The sequence below is a fragment of the Nelumbo nucifera genome, chromosome 1 (genome assembly GCF_055504915.1).
Source record: "Nelumbo nucifera cultivar China Antique chromosome 1, China Antique-T2T, whole genome shotgun sequence".
Classification (NCBI taxonomy): domain Eukaryota; kingdom Viridiplantae; phylum Streptophyta; class Magnoliopsida; order Proteales; family Nelumbonaceae; genus Nelumbo; species Nelumbo nucifera.
The window spans coordinates 78,244,366-78,269,825 of NC_142649.1; the positions used below are offsets into that span (position 1 = coordinate 78,244,366).

The 25,460-nt window shown below is 38.6% G+C and overlaps 1 protein-coding gene across 2 annotated transcripts; it reads right to left on the reverse strand.

The window, feature by feature from the left end:
• Nucleotides 1–2,512: 2,512 nt before the first annotated feature.
• LOC104605683 (F-box/LRR-repeat protein 25-like) lies at nt 2,513–24,922 on the reverse strand. Of its 2 annotated transcripts, XM_010270533.3 has the most exons (3): nt 23,754–24,894; nt 23,396–23,544; nt 22,878–23,263 (listed from the first exon to the last, which is right to left on the reverse strand). In XM_010270533.3, the coding sequence occupies exons 1-3, from the start codon at nt 24,759–24,761 to the stop codon at nt 23,224–23,226; spliced, it is 1,197 nt and encodes a 398-aa protein (XP_010268835.1). In that variant the 5' UTR covers nt 24,762–24,894; the 3' UTR covers nt 22,878–23,223. The 2 variants fall into 2 exon arrangements, with proteins under 2 accessions (XP_088742828.1, XP_010268835.1); XM_088886702.1 differs by lacking the exons at nt 22,878–23,263; nt 23,396–23,544 and adding an exon at nt 2,513–2,715 and having other exon boundaries at nt 23,754–24,922.
• Between the last annotated feature and the right edge of the window lie 538 nt (nt 24,923–25,460).

The window sequence follows — 25,460 nt, forward strand, 5'->3', positions numbered from 1 at the left end:
GCCATGTCATCCTCCAAAAATCAAAATCACCTAAAAATTGGGAAATCACTAGACAAATTTTAGGAATCATTTTTCTGCCGATTTCCCAAAAATCACAAAAATCGAGTAACCAAATAGATTGAAAATCATCGATTCTTCTTTATCCCAGCCTGGATATATATATATATATAGAGAGAGAGAGAGAGAGAGAGAGAGAGATCCTTGAAACCATCATTTTCCTTGGAGACATGTTAGATGCCATGTCATCCTCCAAAAATCAGAACCACCTAAATATCGGGAAATCACCGAAAATGGTGATGGATTTTAGGAATAATTTTTCTGCGGATTTCCCAAAAATCGCAAAAATCATATTGACTAATCAAATAGATTGAAAAACACTGGTTCTTCTTTATCCCATGAGGCTCCAACGTGGCACGAATTTTTAGGAAATCATCATCGATGCCAAACATCACATAAAACCAATGTTTTAAAAACCGGCCTGAAGGCTGAACCATTTTTACCTCCAAGTCGCAGGTCACCAGTTCGACCATCCAGATTGAATGGGTCAAACCATCCCACATGTATTTAGTAGCGCTTCTGAAGGGTAATAGGATCAAATGCGGGAGGGGCCGTTTGGAAATCAGGCCTTGAACCAACATCTGTATTCTGTAGTGTTACTCCATTTGCCTGCAGTGTTCTAAGAAGTGTTGTGTGGACTCTCCAACTCCTAGATGGACGAGATGCCTGACTGCCTGTATTGAACATGTAAATAGATTGTTTAGGATTCTTCACTTCTGAAGCTCCAGGCTTCTAAAGATTGCGTAATATCCGGAGTCTATATTTGTAGGAACTGCAAGAATCTTACGAAGGAATCAACACATTTTGTTCAGGACTACTTGGGATTGATGCTGATTCCTCTTATGAGAATTTTCTAAAATCACTGATTTCCCATAAATCAGAGAAATTGCTTGTTTGATATCATTGTTGCCATGTCAGTCAATTTCGCATAAATCAATTTGTTTCAGAGTAATTATCAGTAGTGATTTTTTGTGTTTATGAGATTTCACATTATAGAGTGATTATCAATCAATTTCTCTCCCATCCATGTCAGACTTCACATCATCCAAAAATAATCAGAATCAGCCTGAAAAGAGGAATCATCATTTTTCATTAGTGTGGCTTTGATATGACACCTACTTTTGAGAAATTGACATCCATCCCAAACACTACCTAAAAAGGTTACTGAATTCGACAGGGGCCTTTGACTGTTTAGAAGCGTTCTTCTTCGTGTCAAACTATATATTAGATGACTTGATGCTTTTTTTTGAATTAGGAAATAATATTAGATTTGATTTAGGGATTATCAGCTATAATCCCTTTGATTTACACTGGTCTAAATTGAATTATATAACCATGTTATAAAGATTTTAAGGAAACTAAATTAGAAAGTTGTTTGCTTTAGTTGGAAAAAATTTTGAGAAAATAAAGAGCACACGTTATTTGATTTTTCATTCAACTAGAAATATTATTTTTACTTTTTTATTTTTGAATAAAGAGTCAATTTCACATTTGATTACTTGGCAAGGGATAAAAAAAAAGTTTTAAGCAGGAAAAGGAAACAGCTCAGTAAATAACATTCATCCACAGTGCCCCCTGACCATAATTGTATCTCATCAGATGAGTGCTGAGTGCTGACCATACAATAATCCCACCAGCTACGGCCCTGCCCTGACCAAGTACATGTTCTTCTTATAGCAATAACTTTTAATTCTGTTGTATTTGATAACAGGGTCAGGACACTCTTCGAAGTAGAATTTACTAGCTAGTTTTATTATTCAGTGTAATGAGCATGAATTATTATTATTAATATGGTTTCAGGCTTTAATGTAGTACGCCAGAAAATCTAATTGGTGAAAGTTTCTGATACCACAGATAAGTTTATAGAAACCCCTTTTACCCACTAACTTAATAGATAGAAAATATCACAATGCAAGAGGACACTAGCATCTCAATCCATTTTTCTGAAAGCTAACAATAACAGAATATCTATTGGTTTGGCATTGCTTTTGTAGGGATAATTCAGACTAAGCAGAGTTCTTCTGAATTCATTTGCAATTATGCAAGGGAAAAAGCCCATTTTCTTCCCTGCGAACTGTTTGGGTATCCTTGTACGTAGCAGCTCCAAAACGACCACAAATGGCCAGAAAATCGAAGTAGTGGTTACATTTCTCAAATGGCTAGCAATTCCTCGAATACCGCCTCTTCAATGTGTGGCCTTCCAGCTAGCCAGTACCAGAGTTCTTTTTGTGTTTCAAATGTAGTGATTGCTTTGGGATGGTATTTGGCAAAATTAAAGCACACTCAAGCCTTGTCTTCTCATTCTCATTCAAAAATAATGAAGATCAAGAGGGGCAATGAAACACAGAAAGATAAAGTAAAATGAATGAATTGTGATAATTTAACACTATCTTATAGATAGGTATATTGCATAAAGCTTTCAACAAACTTACATCTGCATAAGTAGTTCAAGAGTTGCATCTCAGAATTACCAAACTTTTCGAGTCTTGCTAAAGATTTTGCCAAATCCACTGAGTTCTTCAACAAAACGGCAACAAGACAAGCCCAAACTTTATTTTAAGCCTTTGACATATTGAAGTCCATCTGATCACTTGAGGTTTTGATGCTCCACAATAACAAGTTGTATTCACATCTCAAACTAGGCACATTAGAGAGAACCTTTGCCACAAAATATATAGAAGGAAAACATTAGATATGTTTAAGAAAATTCTGAGACATAGGAAAGGCAAAGAATTTTATGCATCATCCTATACCAAGTTAATGGATGAAGTGTATGGTAAATACCCTTTTATAGCTAGAAAAGGTCCACCCATCACATGTGAATGATCTAGTTCAATCTTAACCAAATAGGTCCAGTGTGCAAGACCTACTTGAAGCTATGATCCGCCTCTCTAATTTAGCATCTCAGATTCTCAGTCAATGTTTGTTTTTTTTTCCTCAAGTTTGTAAATCATTTATACAATCTCTATATAGAAAATCTAGAAATTAAATTGTTTAGATCGATTAGAGGATTAATTACAACGACAGTGTTCTATCATAGAAAAACTATTGGATGGTCGTAGGGAGAATGAGAGAACGGTGGCGATCACTTTGAAGCTAAAAGAATGCAGAAGCACATGGTGGGAAACCCTCCAATATTTGATATTTAGAGGGAGGAAGAATGTGATCATACCTCAATAGCCAGAAAAGAAAATGTGACATTCTTGGCATTGTGGAGGCCTGTGAACATCTCCATCAGTTCTAGAGCAATAATTGTGGGATCTTCTTGTGTACAATGCGGTAGATCATGGTTTATTGGGCGCAGATCGATATCTATTTTATCTACAGAAGAAACGCCTTGAATATATCAGTCTAAAGTATAGAAACCTTTGAACTTGAAGGAGATGAGTTTTTGTGCAGAAATATAAATCTTGGGATCAACTACTGAGGCATCTTTGATTGGTTTCAGTATGTCTAGCTTCTTAATAAGTTGACGAGCAGAAACACTGAAATTGCCCACGAAATGGCACTTCTCTAAGATCAAATTTTCAAGAACCGGACAGCTCGATAAGCCCTCTCCAATGAGATTTTCAAAAGAAATTGTCAACTTAGAGAGATGCACCGCTCTGAGCCTCACCAAAACCACACACGAACCCAATTTCACGACAGCATAGTTGGGGTTCGATCGGCTTGTGCTGCACATGAAGAAAAGCAGCATGGAAACCCAAATTCATCACTGCACCTGATGTCAAGTTCAACCTCTTGAACATTGTGTCGTACTGCATAAGAGAAAGAGAGAGAGAGAAAGAGTTCCAGGCAACGGGTACAGTGGTAAACGTCGCTGGAGAAACGGAATTTTCGAACGTCGGAATCGTCGCGCAGAATCAGGACACGATCCACGAACTCGATAAAAGAAGTACGGTTGGTCCATTCGTCACACCCTGAACAAAGGTTGCAGACGAGTCAAGGTTGGGTACAGAAGTCCAAAGAAACCTCCATCTTCTCGACAGATGTGGTGAAGAACGTTAACGGGCAAATGGCTGATTCTATCAACAGCAACACCGGCATCTCCCGCTTTCTGCTTTTTGTTACCACCACGGCACCACGGTTGGATATAGGATACCCCCATTCTTCTTCCATGACTCCGATCGATAGTCTTCCTATATGATCCTAGATATAGGAACAAGCAGAATTTAAATCGTCCATTAATCCATACAAGTGGGAGCCATAGCCTTGTGGAAACCGGAAACTGAAAATATATCTCTTCACGCGTGTACGTTGTTTTCACGTGCAAATTTCAAATTGCCATTCTATTATTGATTTACAATAAAAAAGATACTAGCGGAGGGGCCTGCTTCGCAGGGGCTGGAATAGAACCGTCGACCCGTTGATCCATTGACTTGGTCTTTCTTCAAAAACCGTTGAATCGATCAACAATTCAATGATTCGAGCGGTCGAACCATCGACCCATTGACCTGTTCAATGGTTTTTTATCGTTTTTTTTTAATTAAGAACCATTTAGGCAACTGGTTATGTTTTATCCTAATTTTGGTCCTTGGCAAAAAATCGTTGAATCGGTCAATGCCCCATTGACTCGGGCGGTTGAACCATTAACCCGTTTAATGGCTTTTGGTCATTTTTTTTATTTTTTTAATTTTTGTTGTCAAAACGGGCCATCCGTTCGAACCAAACAGTCGAACCGTCAACCCAAAAACCAATGGTCAGAACGGTTCCGTTTTGCCTATAGTTTTTGTTGTCAAAATGGGTCATCCGTTTTTTTTTATTTTTTTTAATTGGGAACTATCCAAGCAACCAATTCTGTTTTACCCCAATCTCGGTCCTTGGCCAAAAACTATTGAATCGGTCAACAACCCATTGACCTGAGTGGTCAAACCATCAACCCATTGACCCGTTTAATGGTTTTTGGCTATTTTCTTTTTTAATTTTTGTTGTCAAAATGGGTCGTCAATTTGAACCGGGCGATCGAACCATCAACCCAAAAATCGGTGGCCAAAATGGTTCCCTTTTCGGGTCGTATGAGTTACACGCTCGAATGACATAACATCATGGTTTTTAAAACCGACCCGAAGACCAAACCGGTCAAGGGTCCAGTTATCGGGCTGAACGGTCCGATGTTCGAACCGAACTGTTGGCCTGTTCTAATAAAAAAAATTAAAAAATTAAAAAAATAAAACATGATCAAAACCGTTCGAATAGTTCGATATCTAGTTATTAACAATATTTATAATAACTAATATATATTTATATAATTAGATAATTATATATATCTAATTATCTTATATATATCTATTAATAGAAAATGGGTCGCTCTCAAGTAGAAATCTACTCACACGAGTAGATTCCATTTCCTACACGGAGAGAACACCCCTATCCTATTAATATATATATAAGATAAGTCGATAAAAATGTATACAAAAACATATTTTATTTACAATCAAATCTCATTCACTAGTGGAGAAAGTAAAGCAATATACATTTCTATTGAAAATAGAGAAAATTCCTTCAGTACCCTCTATTTTATGGAAAATTTCCTTCGGAGTTGAGTGAAGTCTCCTCTCCTCTTTCATTCCTTCAACATAGATTGAAGAGAAAGGGGATTAGGGAAATAGGAAGGGAAAAGGGTAAAACGGTTCGAATCTTTTCACAAAGGTTAGTTTTGGCATAATGAAAATGTTTAAACCGCACTTGATATCATGTGATGGTTCTGACTGGTGGTGAATTAACGACGGGTACTAGATCGTCGCAAATTGAAAGTTTGGGTATTAGATTGTCACGTTTTAAAATTCGGGTACTAAATTGGCACTTGGCCTAAAGTATAGAGTACCTATCGGGAATTTTCCCTAAACATAAAAATCCAAAAAGCATAATTGGGAGTGCATGCATAATCCCACTATTCCCTCGCTCCTCGCATTGTCATTATTATTATTGGTACTAACTATATTGATATTTTTGTACGTATTTGGTTCCATTTATGTTTATTGAGTAAACGCTGCCACATAAGTGCCCCATCAGCAAATACCTCATTATCTGCATCCGTATGTATTGATGTTTACAAAACATCAATTTCTATGCGCTTCTCCCATTTCAGGAAGCTTCCCCCAATGGATAGGCATTTATTGGCCCCTTTGCTGATGTGGTGCCTAATGACACATATGTGTCATAAACGCCCTCATTAATTACTTTTCTTGGTTTTACAACCACACAAATATAAAATGTTTACTCAATAAATATAAACAGAATCAAACATATACTTTATGCAAACAACTTTTGCATGCAACACCTTTGAGGACACTCTTGAATTTGACAAATCGTACATACAAGGGTGTGCTCCGAGAGGTCCCATCCTGCTGCTCGACAACAATAACATCAATAGCACCACCGAAAGGATGGAATGGGGTAGCAACAAAGTAAACACCCTCTGATATATGAGTACCTTACTGTCCACATTCATCTTTCTCCAACTAACTACCAACCAAGAGAATAACTTGGGAACATATAACTATGAAAGGTAAAAAGAATCCATGAATCTTAATGTTCATGCTAAAACAGGCATATCCAACAAATTAATATTAATTTATGTCTACAACAACAGAATGCTAGAAGCTCTTCTCAATTCCAATTTTTTCCCAAGCAACTGCATTAGGTACGAACTTGTATTAGGACAAACGACGCAGTATTCCAGAGCGCTCGGGAGTGCGCTTTTGTAATCGGATTTGGCACAAGGGCTTGTGATCTCCCATGGTTTATTTGAGAACCATTTCATGGACTGAAACAACAATTTTGTTGGCCATGGTGTTGCTACTTTACGTGACCAGTTTACTGGAATCAAAGGATTCTCCTCTTTGGTAGAAAAGGTAGAAGACAATGAACAGTGTCTTCTTTTTAAGGATAGTTTTGACATTTTCAAAAGTTTTAAGTTGCACATGCCAAGGTTTTTAAAACCGAACCAGATAGGGAATCGTTCTGGGGACCAGTTCCCGGGTTGAATGGTCTAACCATTTGGTTTGAATGGACAGCCCATTCAATCACCCGGGCCAACAGATTGCTAACCAAATCAAGGGTTATTGGCCAAAAAGTGGTTTTAGGGTGAAATGGAACTAGACCTACCGGTTCTCAATTTTTCTGGCCCAACCATCCGGTTTTTAAAACCATAGCGCATGTCATCACGTGATATAGATAATTGATAGACTGTTAATGGTGAGGACTAAATTGACAGTTTTTGGAAGATCAAGTATTGTAGTGATACATTTTGAAGTTCAATGACCAACTTGAGACAACTCTAAGTACAAGTGCACAACAACAGAAGGATGGATATGTATGGGTGCTTACAAATGTCTACAGACCAAATGACTACAGAGAGAAAGGAATTGTGGGAGGAATTGGTTGATGTAAGAGGGTTGTGGGGTGGGCCTTGGCAACTAACATGAGGAAGTTTAACAGGTTTGTGGATGCCTTTGAGCTCAAGGAGATACCTCTAGCCCAGAAGACATTTACTTGGTCAAATCTCCAATGTAGGCCCATATGCTCTAAGTTGGATAGGTTCTTGTTCCCTTTGGACTAGGAAGAACATAAGGGGAAGTTGGCATCTAGAGCTCTACCTAGGGTGACATCGGATTATTGGCCCATGGTGATATGTTACTTGGTCAAATCTCCAATCTAGGCCCATATGCTCTAAGTTGGATAGGTTCTTGTTCCCTTTGGACTGGGAAGAACATCAAGGGAAGTTGGCATCTAGAGCTCTACCTAGGGTGACATCGGATCATTGGCCCATGGTGATATGCAAGGAAGAGAGGAGTAGAGGACTTACCCCTTTTAGATTTGAAAATATGTAGTTACTCCATCCCGGGTTTACCAATAGAGTAAGGGAGTGGTGGAATGAGTATAACACATTGGTGGAATGGGAGGGGATAACATTCCATAAGAAACTACAATTCTTGAAAGCAAAGATCAAGGAGTGGAATCTATTGGAATTTGGGAGGCTAGAAGAAAGAAACAGAGCTCTGATGGACCAACTTGAAAGCCTTGACACTAAAGAAGAAAAGAGAGAATTTAAAGAGGAAAACAATGAACTTAGAAGAGGTTTGAAAAGACAATTAGAGAAATGCCTGCAAAAAGAGGAAATAAGTTGGAGGCAAAAATCTATGTGTAAATGGTTGTAAGAGGGAGATAGAAATACCAAGTACTTTCATTCTTTGGCAGATGGAAGGAGAAGGAGAAACTTCATTTCCAAATTGGTTGTAGATGGAGTTGAGTTAACTCAACAAGAGGAGATAGCTGGGGCATGTGTAGAACACTTTAAATCCATTCTAAGAAGGCTTGTAAGTGGAGGGGTGTAGGGAAAATGATTGGACTGGCCAAATGTAGGGGGGGATAACAGGAGAAGATTGGAAAGAAAGTTTGACTTGGAAGAGATTAAGGAGACTATGTTCTCTATGGACAAAACAAAAGCTCTAGAGTCAGATGGATTCACAATGGCTTTTTATCTAGACTATTAGGATATTTTGAAAGATGACATTCTGTTGATTTTTGAGGAATTTCATAGGAGATGAATTGTTAATCCAGGGATGAACTCCACTTTTATAGCTATGATTCCCAAAAAGAAAAAAGCTTCACACCCAAGGGACTTTAGACCAATCAGTTTGTAAATAGCTTGTACAAGATCATTGCAAAAGTGTTATCTTTGAGACTGAAGGAGGTACTGTCAGAGATCATTGAACAAAATCAATGTGCCTTTGTGAGTGGAAGACAGATTATTGATCAAATCCTTATTGCTAATGAGAGTGTGAAGAATTTCAAGAAGGTTAAAAAGAAGGGAGTGGTTTGTAAGTTAGATTTGGAGAAGCCTTATAGCTTGGTGGATTAGGAATTTTTTAGGAAAATTATGACTAAATTGGGGTTTGGGACTAGATGGTGTAAATGGATCATTGGTTGTGTTCGAAATTGTCATTATTCAGTACTAGTGAATGGGACAGTGGTAAATTTCTTTTCAACCATTAGGGGTACAAGACGGGGAGACCCCCTATCTCCTTTCTTGTTCTTACTACTTGTTGATATTCTAGGGAAACTGATTCACTGAGTAGACTCTAGGGGCCTCATTAGAGGTTGGAGGGTTGGAAGGGAGGACATCCCACTCATTCACTTACAGTTTGTTGATGATACGATCTTGTTTTGTGAATGAGGTAATGTGAGTTTCATCAAGAACTTGAAACTAGTGATTCAACTCTTTAAGCAAATGTCAAACTTGAAGGTGAACTTTGGGAAAAGTTGGGTAGTGGCTGTGAATATGGCAGAGGGAGAGATTAGGGAGAGTGCATAAGTGCTTGGGTGTGAAATTTCAGGATGGCCATTGAGTTATCTAGGGTTGCTCTTAGGTGACAATCCTAAGAGAGAGAGCTTCTGGAATCCGATGGTGGAAAGATTTGAAAAAGGACTTGTCTCTTAGAAAAAGAATTACCTTTCTCTTGATGGAAGGACTACATTGATCAAGGCCACATTAGCAAAGTTACCCATTTATTTCTTATCAGTGTTCAAAATTCCAATGAAGGTTTCTAGTAGGTTGGAGAGGTTGATGAGAGGTTACTTTTGGGAGCTGGGACAGAAGAAGAGGGATTAGAGTTAGTTGGAAGGTGGTGACCAGGAGTAAAATCTATGGTGGTATGGGGCTTGGGAACATCGAAAAAAGGAATATGACCATTTTGGGGAAGTGGTTGTGGAGGTTTCCTTTGGAGTAGGAGAAGCTATGGGATAGAATAGTGGCAAGCATACATGGAATGGAGCAAAATGGATGGGATGCTAAAATCAGAACTAGGACCACAAGCACCTCACCTTAGAAAGTCATTCATGATCTGCTACCAGTTTTTTCCCCTCTTGTTAAGTATGATTTGAATTCAGGTAATTTCATAAAATTTTGGGAACAAACTTGGGTGGGGAATGTTCCTCTTAAGGACTAGTTTCCTTCTTTGTATGCTCTCTCTGATTTTAAAAATGAACCAGTTTCTTCTTTCTAAACCCCTTCCTCTTCCAGTTCTGGGTTTGAGTGAAACATGGGTCTGAGAAGGGTTGTGAGGGACTCAGACCTCGACAGTATTTTTAGCCTACTTGAACTTCTTGATAATGTTTTCTTAGACCCCTCTAAGGTAGACTCTAGAATTTGGACGCCTACCCCCACGGGCTCTTTTTCTTGTACTTCCTTCTTCAAGGTCTTATGCTAGTCCACCAGTCTTGCAACCTCCCCTTTCCCGTTTCATGAGGTTTGGTGCAGAACAATTCCTCCTAGGGTTGGTAGTTTTTGTTGGGAAGCTTATCTGAAAAGATTCAAGACTAGTGATTTTCTCCAAAAGAAGAGACCCAATACTTGCTTGTCACCTCATTGGTGTGTTCTTTGCAAAGCGGATGGGGAGATTGGTTTTTACTTACTAGTGTCTTTCCAATTTGCAAAGTCAATTTGGGAGTTGGTTTTTTCTCTCTTTGGGCGTAGGTGGAACTCTCCATCAGACTTGCAAAGCCTCTTCTCCCCTTCTTTTTTCAATTGGTGCATGAAAAGGGGAAGGACTATGTAGAAAGGACTAAGGGCTGCAGTAGGTTGGTCACTATGGGAAGAAAGAAATTCTAGGATCTTCACAGAAATTGAGAGAGGGGCTAAAGAATTAAGGGTTGTGATCCATATAAGGGCTTCACAGTGGTTGAAATCTTTAGAGCTATTCACAAACTACATAGTGGATGACATGTTGAGGAAGTGAGGTGAGATTGCAAACTACACACAGACCAAATTAGTAATGAGGGTGTCTTGGACCCCCCTACTAGTTTCTTAAAATTAAACTTTGATGGGAGTTGTAGGGGGAATCCTGGACAATCAAGGATTGGGGGTGTTTTATGGATGAGAACATGATCATTTCTGCCTTGTTCTTAGACCCAATTAGAGTGGGTGACTCCCCTAGAGCTGAGATCTTGGTAGTTATGGAAGGAGTCTAGAAAGCTAAGGAGATGAATATCAGAAAACTCATAATTAAAGGGGACTAGGAGGTGGTGATAGGGTGGTTGATTAAAGACAACAGTAGTTTATGGAACTACAGCAATGAAAGGAGGAAATTCAAGTAACTGGTGCAGGAGATGGAAGTCAGGATAAGTTGGGTTAAAAGATCAGGTAATTCTATAGCTGATGGATTAGCTAAACAAGGGATAGAAAGGGAACCAATGTTTTGGGCCAAGTTGTAATTTAATGGTTCCTTCTTTTCCTTTTCTTTTCTTTTCTTGAGGGCTTAAGTTATATTCGGAAGATAAGAGTGTTTGTCTTCCTTGTTGTAATTATTATTCTGATGTTTTAATGAATTTAATGAATCTATTATTGATAAAAAAAAAAAAGTACAAGTGCACAACAAGATGATCCCATCATCTTTAGGTTCACCCCTAGAAGATCATGGTTTTGGGTTCGTTAGGCAGCTTCAATGTTTGCCTGAGTTGAGATGAACCGAGCTTGAGTTTAAATATTTATTTTGTAGCTTCAATGTTTAATAATAACTAGATAGCTAATAGAATTGACCTGAGGTAGAGGTTTCTCTAATGCTCAAAACTTGGGCCGGGTTAGCCCGAACCCAACCCAAAAAAGTCGAATTGGGTTGGATCAAGTTGATGCTCGGGTTAGGATTAGGGTTGAAATTTATGAACCCAACTTTACTTCGGGTTGGGTTAGGGTTGACCCCTTAGGCAACCCGAACCCAACTCTATAGTACATATTATATATATGGTCATACATTGATTTGTTTAGATGCATAATAGTTGTATAGCCAGTACCACATACTATCATTTATTTCACTTAAGATAATCACTTCACTTAATCCTAATTGAAAATAGATAACATATTTTATGTTTTCTGAATATTTTATTCTTTATCTCCTCTCTGTTGTTTGTCACCCATATCTTGCTGCCCATAAAAGATCTATTATAAGTCATTATAATAAACTATAGTCATTTAAAACATTTTTTTCTGAATTTTGTACTTAAAAGAACCAATAAAAACATCAACAAATAAATACTAATAAAACATAGGATTAATATATGTAATGAAATTTAACTTAAGATCTAAGATTAAGAAGTTCTACAAGATTTTAGGGGATGGGAAGAAGGTTGGGTTGGGCCCAACCTTTGGATTGGGTTGGGCCCAACCTTTGGATTGGGTTGGGTTAGGGTTGAAGGAATTTAGTTAAGGTTAGGGTTAGGATTGGGTAGATCAGGTTGTGTTAGGGTTAGGGTTGGGGGTTTAGAACTTAGGGTTGGCCTCAATCAGACCTAACCCAACCTGACTTGCAGCCCTAGGATTTTCCTTTCTGCTTTTTTTTTTTTTACTATAAATCTATGATGCACCCACTACATCGTGTAGCCAACCATCAGACTTTAAAGTACACTTTGGAGAATATGGACCAATTCTTTAATGTAATTGATTGAAATCTAGATGCAACAAATGTACCCCAATTTGAACTTCCCTGAATTAAAGATCAGTAGGCACCTTTCCTAAATGCTTTTATTTGGTTGAATGTATAATTGGATCCTATGGTATTCAATAGGGACTGAATTTGCTGCCAACATTTGCTACTAAGTTGGGCGTCAAGTTAGATTTTGCATTTTGTTTAACTTGAATGGCCATAATAATAACCCGAGACTGACGCAGTTGAAAATCTAACAAGTTGGACACATCAGTCAAAAAATTGTACCAACACTTCCTGATTGGATTACGTAGCCCATTATACACACCACGTGTATAACATATCTTAATTTCCCCCTTCCCTCTGGATTAAGATACTCTACAATTATGTTTATAATAGTGAGCAAATCATAATATACCATATCAGCTTCAAACAAGTGTATCTCAAATATTAGGTTAATGTGGCACAATCATAATATACCATATCTTCCCATCCACACAAGATTGGGGGTTCCAATGGTTCAAAGATGAAAGTTGCACAATCTGTGGATTAATTCTCTTATTCTATCTTAAACTGCAAGAATGTAAAAACACTTCTTTCTCAAGTGACTCTACCTCGTCCCCAAGTAATCCTTGTCTCCCTCCCATCTCAAATGCTATTGCCTGTGCACTATCCGCATTTAGCTCCAGTCTAGAAAACTCCCATCTCCTTCCCTATGACATTATGGCTCAATTTGTATTTGCACTCCTTCCAAACTTAGCCTATAGAGTGGATTCCCGCACTTTGTGGCTTGCTGTGCCATAATTTTATCAATGAACCAATGGTTACTGCACCATTATTCAATGTAGGTGATGCTATTGCTGTGGATGGATTCTTGCGATTTGGTAATTATGTCTTTCATTTTCCCTATGGCCATTGATTGTTTCATAAAGGTAATTAATTTATAATACTTTATGTTATTCAGTTGTTTATCAAGTTGAAAAATCACAAACTAGAGAAAAACTAGTTATGTAAACCAATATAGATGCTCCACGTGTTTTGCTTGTAGATTAACTACTTGAAAGTCTATTGTATAGCAAAGATTTTGTGAATTTTAAATATTAAAATGATCTTTTCTTGTCTATTTTCTTATGGAGATGGAATCCTAATATTAAACAATAAGGAATAAACCCATGAAATATTTTTTTATTAATGAATAAGTATTTTATTAATCTAGAAAATAAGAGTTACAGGCAACCCAAGAAAAGGCACAAGATGCGACATTTCCTTCAAGATTGATTACAGCATTACAAGGTCAGATGAACATGATTAAAAGGTAGCCCAAAATAAAGGGTCCCGAGAAACCCCCTGTTTAACAAGTGAATCAGCTGACTATCATATTTCTTTTTAGCCATTTGACCTTTTTAAAGAGATCTCTATAGCCCTAAATCACAGAGTCTGGATTCAGCAGCCATCCCACCACCACTTGAGAGTCCCCTTCAATAAGCGAGTGCTCTATCCCTAACTGGTTTGCAAGCTAGATACCTTGTACCACAGCAAACAATTCAGCCCTAATAGTCCTAGACCCACAGGCCCTGAATACAAGGATATGATCATACTGTCTTTATTTCTCAGAACTCCAATACCAGAGGGTCCAGGGTTACCTCTATTATTCCCATCAAAATTCAGCTTAACGAACTCCTCCCCAGGTGGCTCCCATTGTACTAAAAGTCTGTTATTCCTAGTAAAAGTATTGGCTACTGACTAATCGAAAGTTCCTCCACAGGTCATCAAAGGAATAACTATCAAACAGGTTTAATGTTTCCAACCACCAAATTGCCCTTGTCAAAACACAGTCAACTTCTGACACACTCCTTTCCTTTTCAAAAAAAATTATGGTGTTTCTTTCTTACCAAACGGTCCACAAAGCTCTAATACCCTTCCACATAATTCTCCCTCTCTGTGTGCCACTCAAAAGTAGACAGACTAAACAACAAACTAATATTAGATGGTAGGTTCCACCTACTCTCAAATAGCCCAAAAATCCAATCCCATAGAGCTGCAACAAAAGAACAAGAAATCAATAAGTGGTAACAATCCTCGCTTTGAGCTTTACAAAGGACACACCAGTTCGGATATAAGCACCAATTTGGTCTCTTCCTCTACAGGTTTTCAAAGGTATTAATCTTACCATATTAGACTTCCCAACAGAAAACAATAATCTTTAGGGAAATAGGTATGATCCAGACTTCTTTAATTGGGAAAGCCAAGGGTGCAGAAGAAGAGAAAAGGGATTTGAAAGAGGAGCAAGTAAAACAGCCTCTCGGGTTAGGGGTCCAAATTCTTAAATCAAAATTGGGGGATCCAAACAAGTGGACTCGAGTGATGACAAAAGTTCCAAAACACAAGTATGTTCATCATCACTTAACCCTCTTCGAAAACCAAAATCCCAGTTCAATGCCAAGGGAGAAACCGAGGAAGAGGTGAACTTGGAAATTGGCTCTTTCTTGTAACGGGATAGAAAGTAAAGAGATGGAAAAAGGTCTTTAAGGGGTTGGTTTCCCATCCAAAGTTCTTCCCAAAAACGAACATTATTTCCAAAGTAGACATTGTACCTGACTAGACTAAGAAAATGGGGAAGAACACCATGGATAGAAAATGGGGAAGAACACCATGTATTACCTTACATGGTGTTGTAAGGGACGGATATCCCAACATCCCATCCATTCTCCAAACAGCCATAAATGCTAGTCACCACCTTGTGCCACAGTTTCTCCCTCTCCAAAGGCCATCTCCATAACCACTTCCCTAGCAGAGTTTCATTCTTATGAATTAGGTTACTTAGTCCTAATCCCCCTTCTTCCTTGCTTCTGCTAACTATCTCCCACTTAATCAAATGGTCTTTCTTCACTTCCCTTGGCTCCCACAAAAAATCCCTCATTAGTTTTTCGAACTTTTTAGCTTCCCTTGAGAATATCCTGAATACCTATAGAAGATAAATCAACAGACTAGCAAGTGTAGCCCTAATTAATGTCACTTTACCCCTTGTAGAAATATAACTCTTCTTTCAGGATGCCAACCTCTTTTCAAGCTTTTCCACAATTGGATACTAAAATCAACTTTCTTTGGGGTTAGTTCCTAGAGGAAGCCCCAAATAGGTCAAAGGCCAATGGGACATAGAACATCTTAAGCAATCTGCAATAACCTCTTCTTCCCCTTCTCCAAATTGATTCCCACCATGCAACTTTTATCAAGTTGTAGGTAGACTCGAAGGATTTAATAAGAGATCTCAGGTTCCTCTCTCCTTAGGCCTCTCCCTCATAGAAAATGATAATATCATCCACAAACTGGTGGGTCACCGAGACATTATTTCTACCTATCCTCCAACCATTTATTAGCTACTCCTTATCTACTTTATAAATCATTCTACTAAACACCACTGCCACGAGTGTAAAAAGAAAGGTGAAAGTGGATCACCTTGTCTAAACCCTCTACAAGCTGGGAAAAATCCTTGACCCCACCATTAACTAAAACTGAAAAATGACAAGAGGTTATACAACCACTCACCCAACTACACCATCTGTCCCCAAATCCACATTTCCTTAACACTTCTAAGTTCTAATAAAAAATTCCAATCCACCATGTCGTAGGCTTTCTTAATATCTAACTTACAAACAAAGCCTTGATTACCTGATCTCCTCATCTCCTCTACACATTCATTTTCTATAAGGATCTAATCTATAATTTGTCTATCCTATACAAAGGCTCCTTGAGCTTGAGTAATGAGAGAGGGAAGAACCTTTTCGAGTCTCAATGATCAGACTATTGACACAATCTTGTATATGTTGGTCACCAAACTGATTGGCCTAAAATCTTTAGGATGCATGTTTTGCATCTAGTCTCTTAAGGATAATAGCTAGGAAGGTAGCATTTATCCTCCGACTAATAACATGGTTGTTTTCAAACTCCCTAAAATCCTCAAACAAGTCTTCTTTGATAATGTTCCAACAGTATTGATAAAAGGTCATAATAAATCCATCAGGTCCAGGTGCCTTTGATCTATTCATTGAGAAGACAACTTTCCTGATCTCCTCTTCTTCAAAGTTTCTTTCTAGCCAACCCATCGCTAAGGTAGATTAACTTGGCTAATCCAAATCCTTCACTCTCACCCGACTCCCCAAAGGTCTACTCAAAATGGATTTAAAGTGGACTACAAAATAGTTAGTTATCTCCTCTTGACTCAATTTCCACTCCCTCGACCTCAAGCTTAGCCACAAAGTTTTTCCTCCTCCTATTGGCCATATCATGAAAAACTTGGTATTCCCATCCCCTTCCTTGATCCACTTATGCCTAGATTTTTGCCTCTAGGAGATTTCCTCCCTCAAAAGGATCTCTTCTAATTCTTTCTTAAACTTCCATCTCAACTCTCTTTCTTGTGCACTCATGATCCTTTGATACTCCTTTTGAATCTAGATCCTCAATTTGAGTTGACAATTTAGCTTTGAGCTCTTCCACCCTACCAAAGTCCTCCCTATTTCTATCTTTTAGTTTAGCTCTCAAACTTTTTAATTTCTTATGGAACCTCACCCCTTTCTACTTCACTCCCCTAGTCTCTTCTTTCCACCATTCCTCAACCTTCAACACAAAGTCTAAATGTGTTAGACACATGTTCTCAAACCTAAAAGGTCTAGGTCCACCAAAAGTTTCTTAGCTTAGCTCGATAGGGCAATGGTTTAATATAACTCTAGGCAAAGCCTTAGCTACCAACCCCCTCTAGTGTGCTTCCCAACTTTCATTGAAAAAGAATCTATCTAATTTTGAGTAAGAAGGGTTCTCCTGAAAGTTGGACCAGGTAAAGTTGGTCCGTAGCAAAGGAAATTCTTTTAAACCACAATTATTGATAAAATCATTGAACCTCCTCATGCTAGTAGTGATAGCTTGTTGGGGATTGTGTAACTCATTTAGGAACCTTATTACATTAAAATCTCCACCTAAACACCAAAGACCTTCCCATAACCTTGAATCCTGTGAAGCTCTTCCCACAATTCATTTCTCTCTCTAATTATTTGGCCCATACATATTGGCTAGCACCCAAGTAAAACCATCCTCCACCATCTTGAACTTCAAAGAGATAGAAAATTTGCCTATTAGGTCCTCTAATGATTCTACCATATCCTATTTCCAAAAAAGGCTCCCCAAGAGGGAGTTGAGCACCAATTCACACCTCTTGCTTTCCTCACACTTCTAACCCATCTTCTATGTAAACCTATTAGTTTGGTTTTCTGCATTAATACAACATCCGACCTTTTCCTCCTTAGCAAATCCTTTATCAACCTTATTTTCCTTACACTTCCTAAACCTCTCACATTCTAGCTGATGATCTTCATCACCACAGTTGTAAAAGAACACTCTCCTGACACCCTCTATCCTTCACTTAGGAGCCTTCCTCCTTTCCCATTTTCCACTGAATTCTAAATCCCCTTCAATGTCTAAGAGTAATATTTCTACTTCTGATCTCTTTTTTCTTTCTGCTTTTATTAGAATGTTTTCCTTTGCACTCTTTGACTTTTCCTCTTCCTTTCTTCTCACTACAAGTGGTCCCAATGCATTATGACTTTTTTGGTGTTGCCTCCACATGCTCTTCTTTACGTTTATATTCTTCCAACAAGGCAGAAATTTGCTCCTAGATGCTCTCTAGTTCCTCCACCTACCTTTTACTCGATAAAGAGCTTTCTTCCCCTATATCACATCCAACCCCCTCTGAAGGAAAGAGAGATCTATCATATGGATAGTCGAACCATGCAGGGTGGTTGGGCGAAATTTCAAAAATTTCTCTCCCTTCAGGTAATCTTATTCCCTGATTTAGAAAAACTACATTTTTCAAGGTTCATTCTTGAAACAAACCGGACCAAATATGAAACCAAGATTAAGGAAGGGATGTACCTGATACAGAATCATCAATAGTTCCCAATGTGAGTATTCACACCCAAAGAGTTCACCAAATCCTTCATCCACTGAAAATGGCACAACTTAGAGTGAGGTGGGATCAACAAAGAGATTCTTCAACAAGAACCCCAATTCTTCAGCAAGAATCACGCAGGGATGTGAGCACAACTTCAAAATTGTTTCTTCTAACAAGAAACAATATCAAGATCTAATCTTGATCACTCCAAGAACTAAAGATCGAACAAGGTAGGGCAGCAAGAGTAGAGAGAAGATTTGAGATTCACAAAAGTGTTTAACAGAAGGATTTCTCCCTCTATTTATAGTCCTTCTTGGATTAGCTTCCTAATCATATCAGGAGAGGATTCTTTGATCCAAATCTTTATTTGGATCTGAACTCCTAAGTGGATAAGACATATCTTATCCTCTTGATGATCTAAAAGCATATCTAATCTCAAACTCACCCCTTTTAATTAATCTCATTAAACCCTAATTCGAATTGAGCTTTAGGCCCATTAAACTTTCAAGCTCATTTCCTTTTAATTGTTGGCTAGCTTGGCTCTCTTTGTATGGCGTGAGACCCTAACATTGATCTCCACAAAAGCCAAGTGGGTTTAGCCTAACCTCTATTATAAAGCCTGGCCGAATTCACTACTGAAGACAGTGAACCCCTAAGCCTATCAGTATGGGCTTTTAGTAGGCCCAACGTTTACACTAAATGGTCCCTAGGTCCAACCACCTTATGAAGGTCCAAGGACTATGGACTTATGTGATATTAGCCCATTAGGTAAAAACCCTAAATGGTCTTACACTTAACCTCTCAGCCCATAATGATCAAACACTGCCCGACAAGAAAGAACCCCTCCCTCGGCTGCAAGGTACAGTGTTGTACTCTCTGCTCACATGGATTTTGGGAATTAAAACATTTTTGCAAACATTTTGTAAAACTATAATATATATGTATATCTCTATATAATTATATTTTGCAAAAACAAATCTCAATAAGTTTGAAATCAACTGCCGGTAGTTTAGGTTTCCATCAGAGAGAACATTCCTTGATCATTCACTTTGTCCAACAAAGGGGCTGATTCTATCACTATGATCACCCACTCAGATTAATTCTCAAGCTGCCCCAACATACCCAAGTTTTGACCCCGCTAAGGATCTCACTGATTGACATATCAAAGACAGACCAATCCAATACCTAATGCAGTACCATAATCGAGTCTAGAGGTTAAGTGTAACTTTCCAATTTTGCCCATCTGTCTCCAAGGTTTAGGACATAACTGAAAAAATAGTCTGGTTCAGGGTTTCAAGCAAACCCACACTACATGTACTTTAGGCCTCACCTTAGCGACTGAGAAAAACCAACCCAACCAACTTGACAACACATTAGTGTCAACCTTGGCAGGATAAACCTCCCCAGATCTATCCAACGGCTGTGAATATTCTAAACTAACACGAGTCTCTTAAGTGTCCAGTTTAAGCGTATTACACAGAAACACACCATAATAACATGAATCAATTATGTACTTTATTCATTTACAATAAATGTCAAAAAAAGTTTTTGCCCCACCATACTGAAACTCTTTGATAGTTGCTTTCCTGGAATGGATTTGGTTGCTAGAGTATTTGTACCCTGACTGTCCTCTATAGTTGCTGCTAGATTCCCCTTATCCTCATTTTCAAGGCCTTCTGAAACTTCCTCTAGGAAAAGAGCTATGTTCAAACTTTCATCTTCCCACAACTCCTTTGTGACTTGTAGATTCACGCTTCCAAGGCTTAGAGTGTCTTCTGAGTCTGAATCTGAAACGCCCTTAGCTTCAGTTGACATATCATCATCGTTCTCAAGATCACTACGTCAAACAGACTTGGGATTGCAACGATCTTGAGAGGGTCAAGGGAGTTTTTTTCGAAGGATTCATTGAAATGAGCATGTTTTCTGATTCGGTCACGTGATGGGCTTTTCTAAAGGGAGCATGTGACTTCTTATCAAATGGGCTAGATCCAGATGGCCAAGTGATGAGCTTTTCTAAAGGCCCAAACGATACATTGGACACAGCCTGAATCAAAAGCTTGGTCACGTGAGTTTTTAAAGGGCAATCCCTCTCGGGTTGACCCAACGGCTCAACACTCTCAAGAGCCGGCTCAACTTCCTTGGTCAATCCAGTTTTTTCTTTTATGTTCAAATGGATTAACTCATTCCAATTTCTGGCGCCTGAAACTAGCACCTGAGCAAAGGTTCTTTTGGTTGTCAGTCCTTTACCTTGTAACTCACGTATTTGACCATCTATCCTGCCCATATCTTTTGGTTGGTTGAACCTGTGCTTGCCCATTTTAGTGAAACTTTCCATTTCCTCTGATTCTCCAATCCTAGACTGCCAAATAGAGCTTGTGCTTCCACGGTTCATCTTCTTCCTATCTAGCTTCTAACCACAGGGAAGCTTCAATGGAGGAGCTATCCACACCTGTGACAGTCCTTCAGCCCGAAGAGTGATCTTCGTAGGGATCTCCTCTGGTTTAACTCCATTCAGTAACAAGGCAGCAGAGCGCAAATCTCCCCAAAACTCCCCACCAAGCCGAGCTCCATGTAATGCAGCAATAGAGACGGCCACATCATGTTTCGAAAGACGGAAAGGCAGCCCAATCAACCTGACTATAACTCCATCTTCAATGGCATAAGATTTCAAATTAGAAGAAAGAGACCATTTATACAGAGTAAAGGATCCCATATCCTCTTGAAAACTCAAAGCCTCAACTTCCACCAAGTTTTCAAGAGGATCCAATACTGTCTTCTTACTGTTGAAGGGAGTTAATATGAAAGTCTTCCTTAATCCCAACTTGCACATCAAGATATCAGCAACCAACCTCCAATCCTAATCAGATTCTTAGCTTCGACCACTAACATTTTATTCCAGTGATCTATACTGAAGCTTGCATTTAATAGAGTTACTATTGTGGTTTGCCATGGCTATAAAACCCTGGGTTATACTCATCCTCCAATTAATACCGATGAGTTTGCAGCAAATAATACCTTGCCTTCTACAGTTTATTTTTTCTCCTGCTGTAGACTCCCTCCACCTATGAATCAGTTAAAATCTCAATCACTCCTCGCCACCCTTGACTGTTTTTCCCGGCAGGGAAACAGACCATTTGTTTCCTTCCTTTGTTGAAGAACTCAGTTAGGGAGATGAACGATCCTTTTGAATTCTGTTTACTTTCTACTACATATCTTCTACCTGACTTTGTGCAATTTTCCTTCCAACAGATTTGTTTTCCTTTTGTTGCTGCTTCATTCAAGAAATTTTTAATCCATTCTGCCGTCTCTAAGCCTTCCACCAGAACTGTAGCCTTCTTAGATTCCCTTATCTTTATGCTGTAACACCCTCTGATTCTTATTTCCTCAAAGATGAAGTCTTTAGCCTCCACTTTCATGGCCTTTCTCCATCTTGTAGCCTCTTCAAAGATCTGAGCTCTCTCCATCTTTACCCCCATCCAACAACCATATTAATGTTTTCCACATCTTGAAACTTACCATTGATATTGAACATAAACCCATGAAAAATTCATGCTTGCATTATCCACCCCAATGCATATTTATTATCTACACCAAACTCTCAACTCAAATTAATTGAACGAATCTAAACAAACATACATCTGGACTATTTCACTATAGTTATTGATACAGATTATCAAAATGTTGCAACAAAACCATGATTGCAGCATTGCAGCAGATGCCAACTCTAGGGGAGGGGGTATACCATTGAAAGAAAAGAACATAAACAGATATGGTATTATATTGGGGATAAAATCAACACAAACTAGCACAAGAAAACCATGGAAACAAACATTAAATACCAAAAGTTAATCACACTCTAGACATTTGTAGCTAGAGGTCTGCCGTTAGACTCAAGGGAATTCCTTAACTTCTCAAGTACCTACTTGTGACCATTTTCACCCCCTTGTATCTCCAACATTAGGGTATATTCCCCACATAAACCCACTACTAGTATATTACTTGAATCTTTTATTACCTAAATAGCATGGTACCATTGGTTTGGCTGACATTTTTGAACAAGGAGAGGCTCCGATTAACTTGACACATTTGAATCTATTTGTATAGATAGAAGTCGAATTTCTCTCTTGAAAAGAAGATCTGTTGGATCTAACTTTGTTTTTGTAACTCCAAAACCATCAATCATATGCATGCTATTAGTTTGATCCACCCTTAATTGCATGTACATGCAGATTTTACTTTCAAATCGAACTTGATACATTTCAAAGATGGCAAGCAATTTCCTGAAGCCCCAAATTCTTCAGTGTATGACCTACCAAATTCGATTTGCTCAAGGATCATATGCATGCTTAGTTTAATCCACCCTTCATTGCATGTACTGCAGATTTTACTTTGCCAAATCGAACTTAAGTAATTTGGTAAAGGAAAATGACTAAACTGAGAAGAACGGGAAACAAAGAAACTTAAATAATTTAGAACTATTTAGTTATTAAAGCATGGATAAAGGTTCTAACTTCTGAGAGAATATACATTTGCCTAAGTCCAAAATTGCAATCCAGAAAATCTACAATAGAATTTTGATTTTCAAGAGAGAGAATTCTTTGATGCATAGAACAATCACCTCCAGGCTGCTACAATCAGTATTGCTGCCTACCTGACAAACTTTCAGTAGTAATACCAGTATATTTCCCCAAGAACGCTGTTTCTTCTAAAGATGAGAAAAAAGCCACAAATGCAAACTCTGTTTTGAAGCCTTGACAATTGAAAAACACCGATCTGGCTCAAGGTGCTGCTGTTGCACATCATTAGCTAACAACATCCATGCTCACCTGTGTTCTCCAATTTAAGCCTTGCATGTATCAGACGAGATAATGACACAACAAGTTGAGAGTTAGCAAATCCTTTTGAATTAAATAATCAGCACAGTAGGCCGAAATATCAACAACCAAACGAACACAGAGGGCTTGGAATTGGAAATTACCTCGGATGGTCCACCACCATAGTTTCAAAACTAGGAGAGTCCTTAATTAAATAAGTTATTATATCGTTATGGTTATGTCTCAACCTGAGAGACTTCAAATTACAAAATGGAGAAGGCTCAGATTCTAAACCGGACAAGGTGGACAGAACCTGGGCACATGAAAAACAGACATAAAGATATATTTGAGAAAAACTAACACCTCATGATATGGCCAAAATCCAAAGCTTTTTTTTTTGAGTAAATTAAGTTATTTTCCATAAAATAAATGGAAGAAACAATTCATCAAACAGTTTCTAGCTTAATCACATAATCGGCTTATTTCTAATAAGAAATATAATGTGTGAAATTGTGGTGATACCTGTAGAGCCAGAAAAGATAATACAACGTCCTTGGCATTACGGAGACCTTTAAGCATCCCGGCCAGTTCTTGAGGAATGACACAGAAATCTTCTCCTATATTTGGTCGAGAACGTTCGAATGGACATAGGTTTATATCTACTTTATCTATGGAACAAAGGTTCTGGAAATTAAAGTTTAAGGTAACGCAGCTTTCATACTTGAAGGATGTGAGTCTGGGGGCAGAAATCATCATCTTAGGACTAGGACATGTACGATTTTTTATGGGATTCAATATAACCAAGTTTGTGAGTTGAAGAGCAGAAATACTAAAAACCTCCGTGGGGGGAAAACAGCAGTGTTCCAAGACCAAATTCTCCAGAACTGGACATGTTGAGAAGGGATCTCCACTAGTATTTTCCTCAAAATTGAAGCAACAAAGATACATTGTTTTAAGCCCCACAAAACCCATGGGGTTATAAAAGTCCATGCATTGTAAACGTGGATTCAATTCGAGGGTTCGCAGTGATTCACAGGAAAAGATGCAGGGTGGAAACTCAAAGCCATCCCCATTGATCTCCAGCTGAAGCTCTTGGACGTTGTGTCGCACCGCATACCAGAGAGCCCTTTCCAAGCGATTCACTTTGCTTAAAAAATCGACATCATCGTCTCTGAAACGGAATTTGCGAATGTCGGAGCCGTCACGACGAATCAAGATCTCATCTACTAAATCCATAAAATGATCCCATTCGCCCTCGTAGATCTCAGGCTCATCAGGGGTTGCAAAGTGCATAATGTCAACGTCGAAGCTGAGGCAAGGGATGGAAGTCCAAAGATGCCTCCATCTTCTCGACAGTACAGAAGTTCGAACGGCGTAGATGGTGTCCATAAACGATAAGATGTGGTGAATTAGGTTATCGGGCAAATTGCTGAGTCGATCTCTGCAGGCATCACTCTCCCCCTCCCCCTCTTTCTCCTTTATATTCTGACGCTTGGGCGGAGATCGTTGTCTTTCTTTCACCATGTCCATGACTCAACCCCCTTGGGGAGGAGAAAGGAGGAAGGAAAATTGGAGCGTCGGCGTCTGAAACGTGTGAAGTGGAGGAGGGTTGATACGTAAAGGTGGATACGTCGGAGTCCTACACGTAAAGGTGGAGGTTGATACGTGGGAGGATCATGAGTCATTCAGTTTAGCAGCTTCAGCTATTATCAAACAGCCCGAGCTGAAAGCGGCATTTGAACTGAACCTCTTTTTATGCTTTCGTTCTACGATTACGAGAAGTTTGGACTTCTCTCCTTTCGACATGAAGTGAACCTTATGCTGTGTTTGGTTGATTTGCATTGCATTGATGCAAAATTATCATAGTGCAAATGACTGGAATGCAAATTTTGATTTATTTTTATTTCAAATTTTATGATTGAAGTACAAAATAAAATAAATCAGAATTTGCATTTTTTCATTTGAACTCCCATGCATTTATACTGGTACAAAATCGTACTACAACCTAATTCCCATACGTGTGAACACTACCTTACAATAGGTGCATAATGCAGACTCAGATCTTCTACCCACAATTCGTTCGTTCGACATTACAGCTGTGTACGGAGAATATCTTCCTTTTGTCGTTCATGCGGAGAGATGTTTCCAATACACGGTATTGGTTTTATGTGGGTAGGAATGTATGAATAGTTTTGTGGATAGCATATATGACTATATGAGAGGTGCCAT